The 18170-nt window shown below is 44.4% G+C and overlaps 1 protein-coding gene across 1 annotated transcript in view; it reads left to right on the top strand.

Moving 5' to 3' along the window:
- The window catches only part of SACK1F (scaffolding CK1 anchoring protein F), an 84587-nt gene extending 67102 nt beyond the window's left edge, over window positions 1-17485 (top strand). Inside the window, exon 5 of the mRNA XM_085601252.1 lies at window positions 8018-17485. Coding sequence (XP_085457378.1) covers window positions 8018-8085 — 68 coding nt within the window. The 3' untranslated portion in view covers window positions 8086-17485. The remainder of the gene's footprint in view (window positions 1-8017) is intronic.
- The last annotated feature ends 685 nt before the right edge of the window (window positions 17486-18170 follow it).

Below are 18170 nucleotides of genomic sequence, written 5' to 3'. Positions count from 1 at the left end.
CCAGCTCTGTTGGTTTTGCAAAGCCTCACAGAGGAGGTCCCACCTCCAAGGCAGGCATAGTTAGGTGTCAGTCAAATGTATCCAATCCTACTATTACAATGAAAATAAAGTTCCACCTGTTCTACCCTGGGTGCACTCCATTCAAAAGAAAGAAGGGACCATGGCTTTTTAAGGAAACATCCCAACAGTGTTTATTTGTAAGGCAGACACTTGTTCGGTACTAGACACTTTTTACTAGTCACTACTGCGGGGACATCTGAGCCTGGAAACAGGCTATATGGTCCAGATGTTGTTAAGGACCTAGTTCCAGACATCTGCATCCTCCACACGCTTGCCATTATTTCTGGAGGGCATGTCTTTACAGTCTATCCTACACATGTGCATCTACAGCCACAAGTGTCACAAGCGGAAAATGTTGCTTACACTGTAAACATCTGTTGTAGCGTGTAGTGCTGTTGATTCACATGCATCTACCCTCCTCCCCGAAACCTGTGTTTTGCAGATAGCTTGCTTACTATATTTCACTGCACATTGTGCATCAGAACTACATTCACCTGACACTCTACAGAAACCATTGCCTGCTGTCACACCACATCTTGTGACTCAAGAGACTTCTTTGGAGAAAATCAACTTGCAAATGCACGGGACCAACATTGTATGGCAGTAGAATGCTTAGCAGGTGAATCTACAGCACTACACACTATGAATAAATGCGTACAGAGTAAATAACATTTTCCTTACAAATAAAACATAAATGCAGATTAGCTGGAAAAAACCCTGAAATTGTGATCACTGGATTAAATTCTTTATTAGACAGCAAACTTCAGATTACGGTTACCTCCCTTGACAGCTAAAATCAGCCTCCTCTTCCAGTGTTGGCCATCTTGCCCTTCATAGCAACCATTTTTCATCTGGCTCTAAATGTCAGGTAGAATTGAGTGGGTTAGATTGGGTGGATTATAGTAGGGTAGAATGGAGTGAGGTGAATTGGGGTAGTTTGGAGAGGGGGTAATTGGAATGCAGTGGGGTAGATTGGGTTAGATTGTAGCGAAGTGGGGTGGGGTACATTAGGGTACATTGGATTGGAGTGGGGTAGATTGAAGTGGGGTGAAGTGGAGTGGCGTGTTGTGTTGTGTTGTGGATTGAGAGGCGTAGATTGGAGTGGTGTGGAGTCACGTGGTGTCGCAGAGTGTCTTGAAGTGAAGGGGTGTAGAGTGAGGTGGCTTTGAGTTTCCTAGAATAGAGTGGTGTAGCATAGAGTGGAAGAGTGTGGAGTAGTGTAGTGTGGAGAATGCATGGTTTGGTAGTGCACTGCTATTAAAAACAACACATTTTTAATTAAAATGACTATTACATTTGCACTGAAAAACTGTATACTGCACACAATCAATAACGGTGCAAATGTAATTACCTAGTGTATCTAATCGTATTAAAATATTTATTTGCACCACACTTCAGAATTACAAACAAATGTGCTTTATTTGTACTCATTCTGATATATTCTGAAACATTAGCACAATTCTCTTTTTTTGTGTGTGCTAAAAAATAAAAGTCCTAAACCTTTCCTCTTACATGGATACTCAGCAGGATCGTCCCAAAAATTCTCTTACTTTGACGTCAGAGAAAGAAAAGTAAATACTATGCTACCCCGGAAGATAGATCTTGACATGTGACCTCTGTCTTTGATTGCATAGCAATTGTGCCAGGATGCGAACAAGACTTAAAGGTCTGTTTATAGAAAGCGAGTTTGTGGTAGAATAAAGTAAACCAGGTTTGGGCAACAGGAGGGACGAACTCAAGTTATACAGCCTAATGCAAATAAAGCCAGACATTGTGAGTTTCAATCCACAAGGCCAATGGTAAGCAAAGGGTGAGGGAATGCTTCCTAGGTCAGCTTTCTGAAGTCCCCAGATGTCTTTAGCAAACCAGACAGCTGTGCTCTCTGATAGGCTTTGACCTAAAGGGAGTTAACATGCTTGTGGAGTTCACGTGGGAAGTCAGAAGGCCACCCTCTAGCTGCAGCCATGTGACAACAGTTTCCGTCTCATAGCAGCAGAGGAGCGGCGGGTTGGCGAGTGGGAGGAGACTGCACAGAAACTCTCTGGGTCCATTGCTAGCCGTCTAAATGTAGCCTTGATATCTACTAATGTTCAAATTCCCTTCTCTCCGACTCTCTACCAACTTGAAGGAAGCCTACCCATTGAAGAATTTGCCATGTCTAGATGATGGTTGATGGAACTGCACTCTGGAACACTTCTCATTTTAAAGGAACTATGTAACTGTGTTGTGGCTCTTGTAGAGGGTCAGCTTTAGCGCTGGTGGGCCCGGTGCAACATTCATTTTTGGTGCACCCTCCCACCTCCTTCTCCAGAGATTCCCTCACTACCACCCTCCAACAGTGCCCCTCGTCACTCCTTAGCCCTCCTTTAATATAAACTTCATTTGTTTTCTAGTGCTACCTACGCCTTGGGGTAACCAGATTTTAAGAAGCAAAAACCGGGACAGGTCAGACACAGAAACACAGAAGTAGGACTAAAGCCTGGGGGGGGGGGGGGGGGAGGGGGTGCGTGCGTGGCTTGTAAATGTGCCTGTGCACACACCCTATGTTTACATCGCCTTAGCAACGGCAGGACCTCTCTGCTGTGCATCAACCTCCTCCTGAGATGCCTAGCAGAAACAAAAATTGTTTCAGACTTAAGAGCCGCCTGAAAGGAGAACATACTTCAAATTCTGTTTTGCAGGATGACCTAACCTTTGTCCCAAAAACCGGGACATGTATTTAAGATTAAGAAAAGTGTTGGGACACCGGGACAGGCCTCTGTAAACCAGGACTGTCTGGGAAAACCAAGACATCTGGTCACCCTAACTTTACATCACAACCACATTATACAGAGACAATGAATCATATGAGTGTAAATCAGCCTACATGGAATATTAAATTGGACCAGGGGGACTACAAAGTGTAGGAATCGCATGTCATCCATACTAATAGGCAGTGCACTTTTTAGAGTGGTCCAGGGAAGCACAAACGCAGGATTTAAAATGTGCCACAGTGGTTGGGGTTTGTTTTACTAATCGGAAAACATTTCTACCCAAACAAAACACTTTTATTAACATTAGGATAATGAAAGACTGGGGGGTGACTATAGGTTCTAACCTATACCATGCAGTTTGCATGCATCTCTTTGACGTTTGACTGGTCACTGTGCTATATTAGAATTGTTACCTATGAACTGCAATTAACAAAAGGATCTCTGTGACCAAAGCAGTAACCCAGTGAGCTATCGACATTAAATACAGTTCTGTGAGCTGCGTGGTACGGGTTCTTTGTAACAGGCACATTAACCCTCTGTGCTAGATTATGATGAATCAAAACGGTCACTGGACAAAACTCCATCTCTCTCTCCAGCAGGAACAGTATTTATCAGAGTTGTCTATATATTTTTATGGTTGCCTGAAAACTGCGAGACACACAAGGACTTCTGCAGCAGGCACCTTTAAACACAGCCCCACCCCCTAGCAGGGATCAGCGCCAGGTGGGTTGCACCGCCCTAAAGCCGGCCTTGACTCTTGTGTCCGTGTACAGGCGAGGCCCCTCAGCCCGTACACAAAGAAAGTACACTTCTTACGGCTTTCTAATACAGCGAGGGGACAGTGGATGGGTACCCATAAGGACCCGCACACACGGTGGTAGGAATGCACTGTTGGAGGGTGAGTCGAACAAGAATAATAGTAATAACCATATCGACAAAATGGAGACTGTCCCCTGAACTCGCCCATCCCGCCTTAGCCACTTCTTTCCAAACGGGGTCCAAAAATATACTGCCAGCCAAAATGACACAGCAACGAGCGCGGCAGCACTCGTAGGCTGGCAGAGAGGCACAGGGCTGGGCACTGTCAACCCGAGCAAGTCTCTTTCTGGGTGCTGTACGCCCTCGCACAATAAGAGGCACACTTTCCTTTCGTGGTCATCGGCTGCCCTCCCTTGTTACGTTGTGGAACTGCAGCTGAAGAAGGCATCGCAGATCCCTTCAAAGACTCGGCGGGCCTCATGGGAAGAGTGGTACTGCGGATGCACAGCAGCGCAGCAGCTCAATAATATTACAGCAAATAATATATGTGACTCCCTCCCACTTCTCATATGTGAGGACCTATATTTATCTAAAAGAAACTTTTTAATAGATGTTAAATGAAACATATTTACAACTTTTCTTTGCAAAATGTCTGTAAAAAACTGTCACATATCACCCACATTAAAAATAAATTAAAGGAAAGCGGTTGTTTCAAGGAATCTGTTTAAGAAATATTCAAGGTCATCAGGGCAAGACTGCAGAACAGAGCTGGCTCTATCAGGGGGCCCCCATGAAAGGCTGGGGCCCAGGGCCAGAGCCCACTTTGCCCATGCCATAAAACGTCTCTGCTTGGCCTGGATAGTGCACTGGGCTGGGCCTATTGAAATGTGGCGCCCTCGCTGCTGGTGAATAAAACGAGGCAGCAGGGAGGGAGCTCGATTTGTGTTCACAGGACAGGCCATGGCTGATTACAGCAGAGCATGGTCTCTGAAAGCAAACATCTCTGCTCTCCCTTGAATCACCGACAGCTTAGCTCCGGCTGGTGAGGGGGGGCGGGGTTGTTGATGGTGTGTTGGCAGGGATGAGAGGGAGATGGGGGGGCAAGAATGTGGGCTAGTAGGGTGTTAAAAACCGCACCTATGGCATGTTAAACAAGCATTGGCATAGCCAATAGGTCTCGCCTTTGGGACCTTATAAGTGTTTAGCCATGCAACAATTGCATAACTAAATAGTTATAAGGTCCCAAAAGCGAGACCTATTGGCTATGCCAAGAGGCCGTGGGGCCGCGAAAGTGATCGCGATCAAACATCAAAGCGGCCGCGAAAGTGAAAGTAATCAGGCGCGCGCGCCCGCGCACATGCACTGTAGCTCTATGCTGGCCTGGTAGCACTTTTTGGAGCCCTCTCAATAAGTCTCGCCAGACCAGCGCATGTGCTGGGTCAGGCAAGACCTAAAAAATGATTGAAAGTACTTTAAACTGAATCACTGGAGTTAAGTGAGAGGGCTGCTGGGGTTTACAAGGCCTTTAATGCAGAAAACTCTGTTCGCTGCTCTAAAATTGTCATGCCTCATTGCTTCTGATTCAGTGGGAGAGAGGCACAGTGCCCTCTGCTAGTCAGTAGCCATAGAGTGCTTGCAGGATCGGACTGGAAACCAAAACTGGCCCTGGAAAACTGCTCGGCCGGCCCTGGGGGGGGGGGGGGCCGAGGGGGTTCGGCCAAGTTGTTTGCAAGGGCCAGTTTCGGCCGATTTTGTTACAAGGGGGCCTATATATCCGGCCCCCGGTAACAAAAATGGCCCCCAGGGGTCCAAAACCGGCCCCCACCCAGGCAGCACACTGGAAAACACCCGGTGCCTGCTACAGCCAGTCCGGCCCTGAGTGCTTGATTCACAAAGGAAAACGTACACTTTTGTGTTAGTTAAAGGTGACCAGAAAACCTAAAACCGGGACATTTAGCAACAAGCATTTGCAGTGCAATCGGTCTCGCCTTTGGAACCTTATATGTATTTAGCTATGCAGCACATTAGCCTGGGTGTTGAAACATCTACTGTTCTTTAACATGGAGGGAAAGTGAGCACCAAACTGCATGACACACCAGGTATGGGAACAAATCGAGAGAAATATTGCCTTTCAGCGGGAAATGGTATAGTCCAAAGCTCTGTTTTTAACGTAAAATCGGGGCCTTCGGTGGTCATATAACTAAAAATACAAAATTTGAAAAAATATTATTGTCTGCGGGTGCTCGTGGAAGACAATTTCTATGGACTGGAATCTAGAGAATGCTAAAGTGATTCTGGTATTTTACTGACCTCTACTGGTCGTTTTTTTCAAGAAAGTTAAATAGTCAGTTGCCAGAAAAAATAAAAAAAATAAAGTCCCTCAGCAGAAAGCAATTCTGGTATTTTACTGACCTCTACTGGTCCTTTTTTTTTAAGCCCGTTAAATAGAGGCAGTTGAAGAGAAAAAAAGTCCCTAAGTGGAAGCAGACAATTCCTAGGGCTGATCTCCAGAGTCCACAAAGTACATACACATATAAGTATATACTAATATATAAGTATATACTAAAGTATATACAAGAGGTCGCGAATGCTCGACCTAAAAATAGGAGGACTCCAATTTTACATCAACCGAGCACACACAATGACTGCGCCTATCAGCATAGAATTGCAGTGGAGGCATTAAGAAAATAAATAAAACACAATATTTAAAGCCAGTATCATGTCCGTTAATTAAATTGCTTTCCTATAACAGTTGCTGAATATCCCTGCTTTATAAAACAGAAAGATGCACCTCCCACTCTTTTCAGTCGACTCTCTCTAAAAACCAGGACATGAGCTGCATTTCTCAAAATCTGCTGGGACAGCTCTTGAAAAACTGGGACTGTCCCAGCAAATCAGGGAAGCCTGGTCACCCTAGTGTTAGTTGACTAATTTTTCAACTATCACAAACTACCAGTTATTAGCAAGTTGACGACTGCGGAGTCTTCGCAGTCTTAAACGTAATATTAACTGAGTTTGTGAATGAATTTTTTTTTTGCCAACTTACACAAACGTCTAACTATACCATTGAAAGTCGGAGACATATGAGTGTAGTGGCAAAAGGACAATGCTGGTAGTGTTTTGTGGTTGGGTCAGGCCTCTCTAAAGACCCATGCAAACACCTCCCTAAATAACTCATTACTCCTCTCTATTGCTCCCACATTTAGTAACAACCTTTACATTTTTTTATACCACATCACTTGCATCACTTACTCATTGAATACTAGTAAGTTGACTTACTCCTCCACCAATCCTGTTTTTTGTGCAGAGTCCTCCACCCCAATCACGGAGTTCTCTGGCCCGAGTGTGTAGACTCTGCAAATGTGGCAAAGTCTACGCCACTTGTGCAGAGATTCTGCAGTTGTAAAGATACTACATGTAAAATTACACATAGTTTGTGAATACCAAAAAAACAGTGAACTTACACAAAAGTTGTGAAACTGGCCCAATGAGTTTAACTCCTCCTCTTTGTAATGGGGCAGTTGCATTGCCCTCTGGTGGTAGTTGGTACTGCAGGTGTTGAGGATTTCACCGCTCTTCCTGCAATGGGAGAGATGGTATTCAATACAATAATTCTTCATTGCCATGGCCAACAATACAAGTACTGCAAAGCTTAGTTACTTACCATAGTCTTAAGACCTAGTTTTTACATTATGAAGTGAAAGAAGGGAACGGGTTGCCTTCCATGTAGATACCGTCAAAAGATTTCTGTGGTATGGGCAGTTAAAAGACTTTGTACTCTTCCAAGCCTCTGGCTTTTTGGGTACTGTATGCGGTTGCATGCAGCTTGGTATTCAACCTGTGTTTCTACCATCTTCTAGTATTCATCTGGCAGGATTGTTAATTTGTTTATCAATTATTGTATAAATGTCTGGCGGTGAGAAAGAGAAACCAGCTTCGAGGGTCTCAGAGCTCTTGCTAAGGGAGACATGCCACACTTTACCCTATTGTGTTGAAGTGAGGCTGCAGCTATAGAGATGGTTTTGGAATTCTTCCTGTAGCAGGGAGTGGTAAAGCTCTGCGGCTCCTGGTGTTGAGATGTTGAACCGCAATTAAAGATGGCCTCTAAATTGCTCCAACAGTGGCGATATCACAGTATGTGCTCTGCTGATAAAATCAAGGCCTGCGCATAGGGAAACTCAGACTTCTGTTGTCAAAGCATTAAAGTTCTCGCTCTTGTTAATTAGCATCATTGTAGCTTGATATGGTGCTAGTAAAACCCTACTCTGCATACTACAACACATGCCGCTGCAAAAACCCCGGTATGTCAGCCGCCAGCTCAGCCTTTGTATTGTGGTATCTTTAGCTACCTTTGCTGAGCGTTCCAAGGGTTCAGCCCTCCCATCACTTTGCTGTTAAGGTCCTACACCCCAACCTCTTTCTCACATGTTTCTTCTTTCTTCCAGGTAATGTGAGTCCAAAATCCACCCGAAGCCTCAAGCCCAAGTCTGCAGACAAGTGTACTGTGTCTTGAGAATGGAGGCCTCCCGGAAACTGGAAACTACTGCTTCCCAGAAAAAAGACCATCCCTGAAACTCTGATGGAATCCCAAAAAACAGTCTTCATACCATTTCGAGAAGGGATGTCATTATTAACAAACTCAACACACTAGGATTGCGTAGGACACATTCGTAATCCACATGTGCCCTGTAAGAAGAATGCTTTTGGGTCCCAGATTATGGAGGAGGCCATCATGTTCGTGCTGGGCCATGGTGACATATTGTGCAGGCAATCTCCAAGGGCAATACACCAGGGTGACGCGATCTGTAAACCAAAGTAATATGTTGGTGGGTGCCTTCTAGGTCTTTGCTTGGAAGTTGCTGAAGTTCTAGGACACAGTAGGGTCTTCAAAGAGAGATGTTTAAAAGATGAACCATCACAGGCTCTGAAGGGTATACCTGTAAACCCACCTTTCCCGAGGTCTAGGATAGCCTGTCCGCATTGGGCACATCTATATATCTTGATCGGGTCCTGCCGAAGGGACGCTATGGACTGCATAGGACTAAAGAAGTGGTGGGTTCACCGTGCCAGTTGCATCTGTGTCCACTGCTAGCAGGGCATCGAGAGAGAGGTTGGTGGCATTTGGTTCAGAGATAGAGGTTGTTCCTTAATGCCAGTCCATGAAGGTGACCCAGTGCAACCTCTAAGTGCCATTTTCGTCCACAAATACAAGTCTGTGTGTATCATTGAACAGGTCTCCTGGCTGCATTAGCGTATCAAACCCTGCAACAAATGCCCTATGGACTGAACAAAGGCACCCGTGCCCTCTTTGGACTGAAGCAGACCTCCAGTGTCCTCTCTGAAATGAACCATGTCACCAAATCATCCCATGGTTGTGACCAAAGCATAACGCTAGCACTCCACCATCCGCAAGGTCCTGCTACTGCACAAGGAGTTTACCTTTTGGCGCCAAGCGTTGCAGACCTTTATTTCTCAGGGTTCTTCCAAATATTACAACATATGCTTGCACATGAGGACTATCTGGTTCATGAAGTCTCCATGCACGCCAGCTGCTCTTGAGAAACGACCCCACCTGGTCTCAGACTTTACCCTTGCTTACTCGATCTTCTCGTGCTGCAGTGTTCGTCAGAATCCAGTCTCAGACGGTGACCCAGTCTTGCACTAGAATTATTTTTGTCTGTGGATATTTAGCTTCTTGCACAGTGTTTCTAACCTTTAGGAATGTGAATGCTTGCAGAGTCCCACTCCGTTCTCCAATCCAGTAAACCCACTCTGCTCCGGTGCCCCAGTGTACATCTTTACTAACTCCATCCTCTGCAAAGGGTGCATTTTTACTCTTTAAACTCTCCCTTCCACCATACATGTTTACTTTCTTCTTTTCTCCTCCAGTCTACACTTTTACTTTCTTCAGTCTCCACCCCCAGTATACTCTTTTGCTCTGTCCATTCCTACACCGGTGTACTAACTTTCTCCAGTATATATGTTTACTTTCTACCTTCTCTACTGCAAGTTTAAAATCGTGCTTTCTACATCCCCTCCTTCAGTGTGAAATGTTTACTTTCTATCTGCACTTCTCCAGCATACGTGTTCACTTTCTCAATTCTCTCCTCCAATGGACGTTTAGTTTCTCGAGTGCTTAATCTGAGCTGGTGGTTGGAGGCGGGGGCCCACCAGGACTAATTTTTAAAGGCCGTCACTTATTTTTCCCCGGACAGTCTTTCATCCACAGCAAAATAGAGTAAAACACAAGAGTCAAAAAATGAGAAAGAGAAAGACGGTAAACCGTGACAAAGGGAATAAGCAGGGATAAAAACAAATTGAAAGAGTGAGGTAAAGAAGCAAGGAGTGTCTGGTGGTGGATTAAAGAGGTATGAGGTGAAATCAAGACAACGCAGTCTTGGTATTCGGCACCCATCCCAACCTTCAATAATGCATTTTTTTTTTGTCCTCATCTCACCAATAAGCAGCTGCAGATCTTAAAAAGCCGTCATTTACTAACTGGGCGCCCTTAGGCTTCCTGCACTTGATCAGGTCAACCCGACCGGCCCCTTTTTATGGGGGGCTTGGTATAATCATAGGACTAAAAGAGTTAGTTCCACGGATGTTACATTAGTCTCAATTCTCGGCCCCAGGTCATGAGGGGCTGCCAGATCTTCATGAAACCATCACTTGTCCCTTCATGTTAGAGACGAGCCATAGCAAGTGAGGATTTTAGCCATTCTTCTGTTTTGGGGGGGTGGGCATCTTTCCATTATATACATATTTCTCTCCGGGCTAACCGGACCAAATATAGCAACAACCCTCTGTGTATCTGTGATAGGTCTAAAGTAGATAGGCCGTCGTTACCGAAGAACACTAAAGATATATTAACCTTGATGTTTACTTTGAAGATGTTACACAAAGAATCTCCAATCCCCCTCCAGAACGTACCTAGTTCAGGACACTCATAAAAAATTTGAATATCATTGGCAATGGGTGCCATGCATCTAGGGCATTTTGGCGTTGGGAGTGGGGCGAACTTACCGATTCTGGCAGGCGTGTAGTAAAGGCGGTTGGTTACAAAAAAGTGTTTTTTCTTTAAACTAGCTGGTTTGATGAATTTATAAAGTAGTTTCAGAGATGGTTCTAAGAGATCGCCTATAATGGATTTAAGGGGGCACTGGTACCAGATCGATGATTGTGATGGAATTTCTATGTCATCTGCATCCAAAAACTTCTTGTACCAAATGGAAATTTCTTTCTTCATTGGCTGGACTGATTGGAAAGGAATCTCTGTATCCCAGTGTCCTCTTATGCCCCCTTTTTCTGCTTCGAACCAGGATTTAAGTTGTAGATACCTAAACTTAAGAAAAGCTAGAACCTATCTTGGCCCTTAACAGCTCCCACGGATAAAATCCGTTTGTATCTCCCAAGTCAGACCATATAGAAATGCCTGCTCTCTTGATGGGTCCAGCCAAGCCATCTTGAAGACAGAGTGGTGTCCCAGGGGAGTCCCATATAGGGGCGAAATCAGAATAATAGCCAATTTCCCATCTCGATCTTACTTTAAACCAGGTTTACAGGGCAGCCTTAAGAACTTTCAGGCGCACTCGTTTAAAGAACCTTGGGGCCCCAAACTTATAAAGAAACCCTTCCGTGCCACCTCCGCCCTCATTCGTTGCCATTTCGCCCAACAACCTACCCCATGAAGTTTCTACCGGTTTAAAGAGTAATATCCGTAAAGTTTTAGATTAGAATGCGACTAAATACCAACTGATGTCTGGGAGGGCTAACCCACCTTTAGTGAGTCTGCGCCTCAGTTTCCTCCATGATAGCCTTACTTCCTTATCACCCCAGATGAAACTCCCAATCTTGCTTTGGATCCTGCAAATACTCTGTTGGTGGAAGCCATGGGGACTGCATTGAACAAATAAGTCAACTTTGGAAGAATGACCATCTTCACAAGGTTGACCTTCCCATAGATTGTCAAGGGAAGATTCCTCCACCTTGCAAAGAGGCGGTCAATTTCCTTAATAATTTTGTTAAAATTAATGAGGGGGATTTTCTTGAGTTCTTTGACAATATTGATGCCCAGATATTTAAACTCACTACTAATCAGTCCCCCCCACTGATCAATGTTCCAACACATCACCTCTGTTTTGGAGGAGTTAGTTAGGTAACCAGAAAAGGAGCCAAATTCCTCCAAAAGAGTTTCAACCCGCGGAATAGTCGCCTCTGGATTGCTGGTGTATAAAATTATATCATCAGCATATAGAGCTAATTTGCATTGGTAGTGCTGAGATTTAAAGGGATAAATTAAGTCATCCAATCTGATAGCTTGAGCCAGTGGCTCTATGAATAGATTGAATAACAGAGGTGAAATATGGCACCCCTGGCTAGTTCCCCTCTAAATATTAAAACTGGAAGTAAGCATACCATTCAACAGAATTTATGCTGATGCTCCCTGGTAGCATTTCCTCAAAGTTTGTATGAATATAGGGCAGAAGTCCATTACCCCGAATACCTCCCAAAGGTACACCCAGCAGACCCTGTTGAAAGCCTTGGCAGCATCCAAGGCAACTACTGCCAAGGGATCTGATCTTATTATAGCCAAGTCGATGTTACCTATCAGCAATTGTGTCTGTTCTTGAATATATCTCCCAGTTATGAAGCCTTTCTGATCAATGTTAACCAGATCAGGGACCAGCTTGGCCAGCCTCCCTGCCAGAATGCCCATAAAGATCTTGTAATCGGCATTCAGCAGGGAGATCGGGCGATATGAATCTGCTTTAAGTGGGTCCTTACCGGGTTTTAATATCAAGACCATGGTTGCTTCCTTCCAGGAGCTTGGAATCTGACCCATTAGACTATATGCTGATTTAAACAGGGTTCCCAGTACAGGGGTCAATTCGTCTGACAAGAGTTTATAGACTTCATTTGGCAGTGCATCCATTCCTGATGCTTTATTGTTCTTGGATATCTTTATTTGAGTTTTTATCTCTTCCAATGTAATAAGGGCATCTAAGAGGTCGCGGCTAGCTTCAGTTAACAGGGGGAGGGATTTACTCCTCAACCAAGTTTGTATTTGTTCTTTAGAGGGGGCTACATTCTCTTTATAGAGATCTGAGAATAGTGAGAGGAGGCAGGTCTGCATATCTTCTACACTACTAGATTGTTCCCCATTATTGTTTATTATAAGCTCACTGATATTATTTTTGGAGCGATTAACTCTAGCTTTCCAAGCCAAAAGAGCACCTACTTTTTTCCCCATATTCGTAGTTTTGCATGTTCTTGATACGCCATTGTGCCTTGCACTTATCTAGTTTCCCCCTAAACTCCTGCCTAGCTCCGTCTAGGTCATCCTGAACTTTAGCCAACCTTTCTGGACACCCCTCGTTTAGTTGAATCCTCTTGGCTTCTAACTGCAGAATTCTTTCCTCGATTGAGTGTAGCTCCCGTGCTTCAGCTCGATTTTTAGAGCATATAAGGCCATGAAGCCTCCCCCTCAGGTTAGCCTTAAAGGCATTCCAAATGATTTCTATAGTCGTTGAACCGATATTTAGGGCGAAAAATTATAATGAGGATAGTTTGGTAGCCTGAATGATTTCAGGATCTGATAGTTTTGCTCTATTAAGCGTCCATCTGGATAGTTTTGCTCTATTAAGCGTCCCATCTGGTTTGTAAAATATTGGCTTTTTTAAGATAGGAAAATAAAATTGGGGCATGATCTGAGAGGTGACTTGGTAATATTGTGACCCCCAGGATGGTATCCAGGAGATGTCTATTAGTTAAAATGTAATCATTCCTGAATGAATGATGATATTTTTTACTATAGAACGTGTACCCCGGGAGATCTCCCTTCTTTCCCTTCCAGACGTCAACCAGTTCTAAGTCATGCATCAAATTCTTCATGGCTCGACGAATTCGGGGGGCCCCTATATAACGCGTCTGATTTGACCTATCTTTTATGGGGTCAAGAAGAACATTAAAATCTCTGCCAATAATCAGGGGGGGTTGCCATAATTACTTTGGACTGCAGTTTACAAATATAAGTTGGATCGTCAACATTTGGTCCATAGAAAGAGGCACAGGTTAATTCTGTTACTCCAAGATCCAATTGTGCCACTATCCACCTCCCCGTCTGATCCGTCTGTGCCGATTTAATAGAGCAAGAAACTCCCTGCTTAATTAGCATTGCGACTCCCCTGCTGTTAATAGTTTGTTCAGAGGAACAATAGCCTTTTATCCAAGGGCTTCTGGAGAATAATGTACGAGATTCCTCCGAACTCAACTGGGTTTCTTGTAGAAGACAGACCTGCGCTACGGAGAGCTCTAAATATTTTAATGTCGGCCTTTCCCTTCGTGGACATCTCAGCCCGTTTACATTCCAAATCTTACTATTTTTTTATAAAATTACCTGCCATCTGCCTACAAACCCTCGATGTTGGCTAATCGACCAATGTTTCATAAAATTCAAGTGAGATGAGAAATATTTTTTATTTTTATCCATTGCTCCCCACCCAGTGCTCCCCCCCCCTCTCTCCCCCCTCCTCCCTGTGAGCCCTTATTCCCATGAGGAACCCTCCCTTCCAATAGGCTAAGCCTATTTGGTCACAACTCCCTCGGGCTATAGACATGTGCTTAATATTATTGGTTTGGTCTGGGAATCTGAAGCCCGGAAACCCCATATGCCATTATTGCCCTCCTCATCTATTTTCAGTCTCCGTTTTAATCTTCACTATGAAGGCATCCACCTCCTCTGTTGAGCAAAACTGATGCATCTGGTTGTCCCACATTACCCGTAATTGGGCTGGAAATTTCAATTGAGCTTTTAAAGCCTCCAGTCTCTTCCCAAGCTCCCATTGTCTTGTTGCTGTGATATGTGAAATATCGGATCTTATCGTGAAGAAAAATGGATCTTGACCTGTAGGTGAAAGTTATATTACCTTCCTTGAGGGCTGAAGGTAGAATTAGCTCCTTAACGGAGTATGAAAGGAAATTGATCAAAATCTTCCTTGGTCTTTGTCTGCCGGGGTTTCTTCTAAAGGGATCACGATGTACCCTTTGGATCTCGTGTACCAGATCAATGCTGGATGAACTTTTTAAGACGGTTCCCTTTAGTAAAGAAATGACAAATCCTTTAATGTCCGACCCTTCAAGTGCTTCAGGGATATTCAGGAGCCTCAAGTTATTTTTTCTGGAGTAGTTTTCCAACCGTTCGAGGTTGTCGACTTTATGTTCTTTATTCTGGGCTGTTCGTTTTGCCACATCTTCCGACGTGGTGTGTATAGCCTCCTTAAGTTTCGGGTTCTCCGACTCTATTGCGTTAGTCCTCGTGGTAACCTCCTGCAGCTTCTGGGCTAACAACTCACTGGACAACTGAATAGTCGCCTGATTCGCTTCAGACACAGAGAACCTACTCGCCATCTCAGCCTGGTTCGTCTCTGAGATCTTAAACCTGCTCGACACTTTTCTTCCTTCATAGCAAGTAAAATATTGGACAAAGAAAGAGACGTGGAGCCTTGGGCCCATTCTTCCTCAGTTGCCGTTTCGCTTGCCCTGTCCTGACTGTCCTGAGTTTCCAGGACAGTATACCTATTAGACAGACTGCCGAGTGAACAGCTGATGAAGTTGCTGTTGAGCCCCCCTGTCCATACGAGATTCTCACTTGCTTGCCCAGAGGGGTCGGTGGCTTAGGTCCCTTCCATTTACACTGCAGGAAAGGGGTGAGGGCTGGGGGTTGACCCCTTGCTGTTTGCGCTGCTTAACCAGAGCTTTGATTAATGAAATAGGGGGGGGGGGGGTTCTAGGGGTCAAAATAGGTTGTATAATATCAGTGTTATGGGATGAATGGGCCACTCTAGCACGCAACGTGTATCTCTTGATGTGGGAGGTGGGGGAGATCCCTTTAACCTCTGTCCCTCCTTCACCAGTCTCCATGCGGTAGAGGGGGACCTCTCCTCCCACTCTCACCACTCCTTCCACAGCTGAATATGTACCTGTGCTTGTTGGCTCCTCTCCGTAGTTTGAGTAGACTCTGTAGGTAAAACTGACAGGGGGCAACCTTCAATAATGCTGACTGCGGGCTTCAGTGTAAAACTTTGGGCCCAGTCACTTATTCTTTTACAAAATAAGCACTGACTTGCTGCATATTTTTAAACAGAGTACATGTATAGTTTTATTCCTTCTCTGCCCCTGTGTAGGGGGTTTACTTTCTGTTTCTTCTTGTTTGTGTTTGCTTTCTTCACCCTCTTCTGTAGTATGGATTCCCTCCTGCACTCCCCCGCCCCCCCCCCTTTTCCGGTGTGCATGTTTACTTTATTCCTCCTCTTTTCCAGGGTTCACGTTTTCTTTGTCCGCCCTCGCCTTCAATGTGATTGTTTGCATTCTCTATCCTCTCCTAGTATGCATCTTTATTTTCGTCCTCCTCTCCTCCAGAGTACATGCTTACTTTCTTTATCCACTCCTCCAGTGTGCATGTTTACATTCTACCTCGTCTCTTACAGTGTGCATGTTTACATTGCCAATCGCCTGATCCATTGCCGGTTTGCTTTATCAGTACTGTGCTGGAGTGTGTTTACGGTCTAAACTTTCTACTTCCTCTCATGGAGTCGGATGTGCTTCTTCAACCCCTGCTCCAGTGTGAAGATTTACTTTTTTCATTGTTCCTTCCAGTGTACGTTTAGTTTATTCATCCTTCCCCAGTTGAACTTGTGTTTATCACAGTCGCCATTTTGGTTGCCCATCTCCAAACTATCTTCAGCCTGCCTAGGACATTCTGGAGATGATGCCTCTAGATCTTGATGCAATATTTGGCCATGAGAACCAGCCACACTACTTGACATTAGACCATCAGAATGGACACTCTGCTCCAAAAGAGACTTTGGAGGCTGGACACAGCACATCACTTGTGGCTTCAAACACTGGCACAGTACTCGAAAAAAAGCATTTTGAACAGTATAAAATACTATTGTTAAAGCATTCAGAACTGTACACAATATACTAGATGTGGCCTTCAGCACTGGACGCAAAAATCATAAGTGACCTCCAAATCTGGAAATCATCCACAAGATGCAGCTCCAAAGCGGAGAACAGTACACAAAATGTCACCTACACCCCAGAGTGGGCCTCTCCGTTGATGTGCACCTAATGCTTAATTGGAGCCGGTGGTTTCCAGTGCTCAGCACCGGCACTCCATCATCAACACGGTGCTTTTCATGAGCACCAGTTAAGGACACATTCATTTATGGTAGGCATGGGGAGGTTAAGTGATTTTCCCAGAAACACTGGATGTTGAGCCGACACAGAGACCTGAACCTGGTTGCCCGGCTCTGAAGTTGGTAGCTGTGGCCTTTACGCCTCATCTTCTCCCCACTTTCATTTCTAATAGTTGGTTCTGTTTTAGGTGGCACTAACAGGAGAAATGGGCTGTTGCAAGCTGTCTCCTAATGAGAAACCCAGCACTTATATTTTTTTTAAACAAATGAACCCCTGTGTGCACCACTTCCATATTCATATTTTTGAACTCCTAATTTATGCACCTCCATGTGGCTCGTGCTCCGCTTTTATCCTTGTCAAACAGTTCACCCTACTGTATAATTTTGTCTTAACAATCAGATCTTCATTTAAAGTGAACGAGCATCTCAGGCACCTACCTGAATTATTCTACAAGACTGGTAAAAGGGGCCACTTCTTTTGAGGCGTTCAGCTCGAAAGCCAGTTTTACTCCCAATTCTGGGTGATTCGCCGTTCCACTTTGAAACGGTTTGGCATAGAAGGAGTACATGTTGGTAAACAAAGGCCCGCATGGGGCGTGATATCAACTCAGCAAAGGTAAATGAAATGTCATAGAAACATCAAAGTTTACAGAAATGACACCAAAACTTGAAAATAATGGGAGATGGAAACAAATAAAAAACAAAACTGTTTTATAATGTGGTGTATTATTTCAAAATTACCTCCACGAGATTTTGTTAGGAGGCATTTTTAGACATTTGGGGTACCCACGTATAAAAAATAAATTTACAAACAAAAGAGGTGTGTTATATAAGAGAGAGTGCATGGGGTAGAGAGCAGGTGGGGGCAAGAAAATGTCACATTGTGGTGCAAGGATAGGACAAAAAGATTAGAGATAAAGAGGGGTCAATTAAGGTTACAAGAGGGTAGGGTTAGACGAGGGGACAGACCATCTGATTTACATGGAAGAGTTGGGCTACTAGCCTGGTTACAGAGCTGATAATTTGAGTTGGGAAGAGGAAGTCCTAGTTGCAGAAGGTATATATGTGCTTACTTGGTATAGGGGGAGGGGCCATTTAAATTTCAGATTTGGGGCTGGAGTCAGGGCCAGGATTCAGATTCTAGAGGGTAGCTTGTGGGATTGAAAATAACATCCATGGCTTTATAAGTGGATTAATTGTGTTTAGATAGAGCAGATGCAGGGTTTGGGTAGGGAGATACAAGGCTAATGGTTACAGACTTGGGTTTGGAGCAGTGCTTGAAATGGAAATAGGAAATCGTAGGTACAGATTATCCCAGAGTAACAGTTTGGTACTGAGAAGAGCTGGTACTCTCCTATTAGAAGTATTGCACAGAGGATAAGAAGTGCAGGTGCTCTCCATT

This window comes from Triturus cristatus, chromosome 4_2, assembly GCF_964204655.1.
Source record: "Triturus cristatus chromosome 4_2, aTriCri1.1, whole genome shotgun sequence".
In the NCBI taxonomy this organism is placed as follows: domain Eukaryota; kingdom Metazoa; phylum Chordata; class Amphibia; order Caudata; family Salamandridae; genus Triturus; species Triturus cristatus.
Note: the sequence above shows the minus strand (reverse complement) of the source record. Positions and strands in the feature narration are given on the sequence as shown.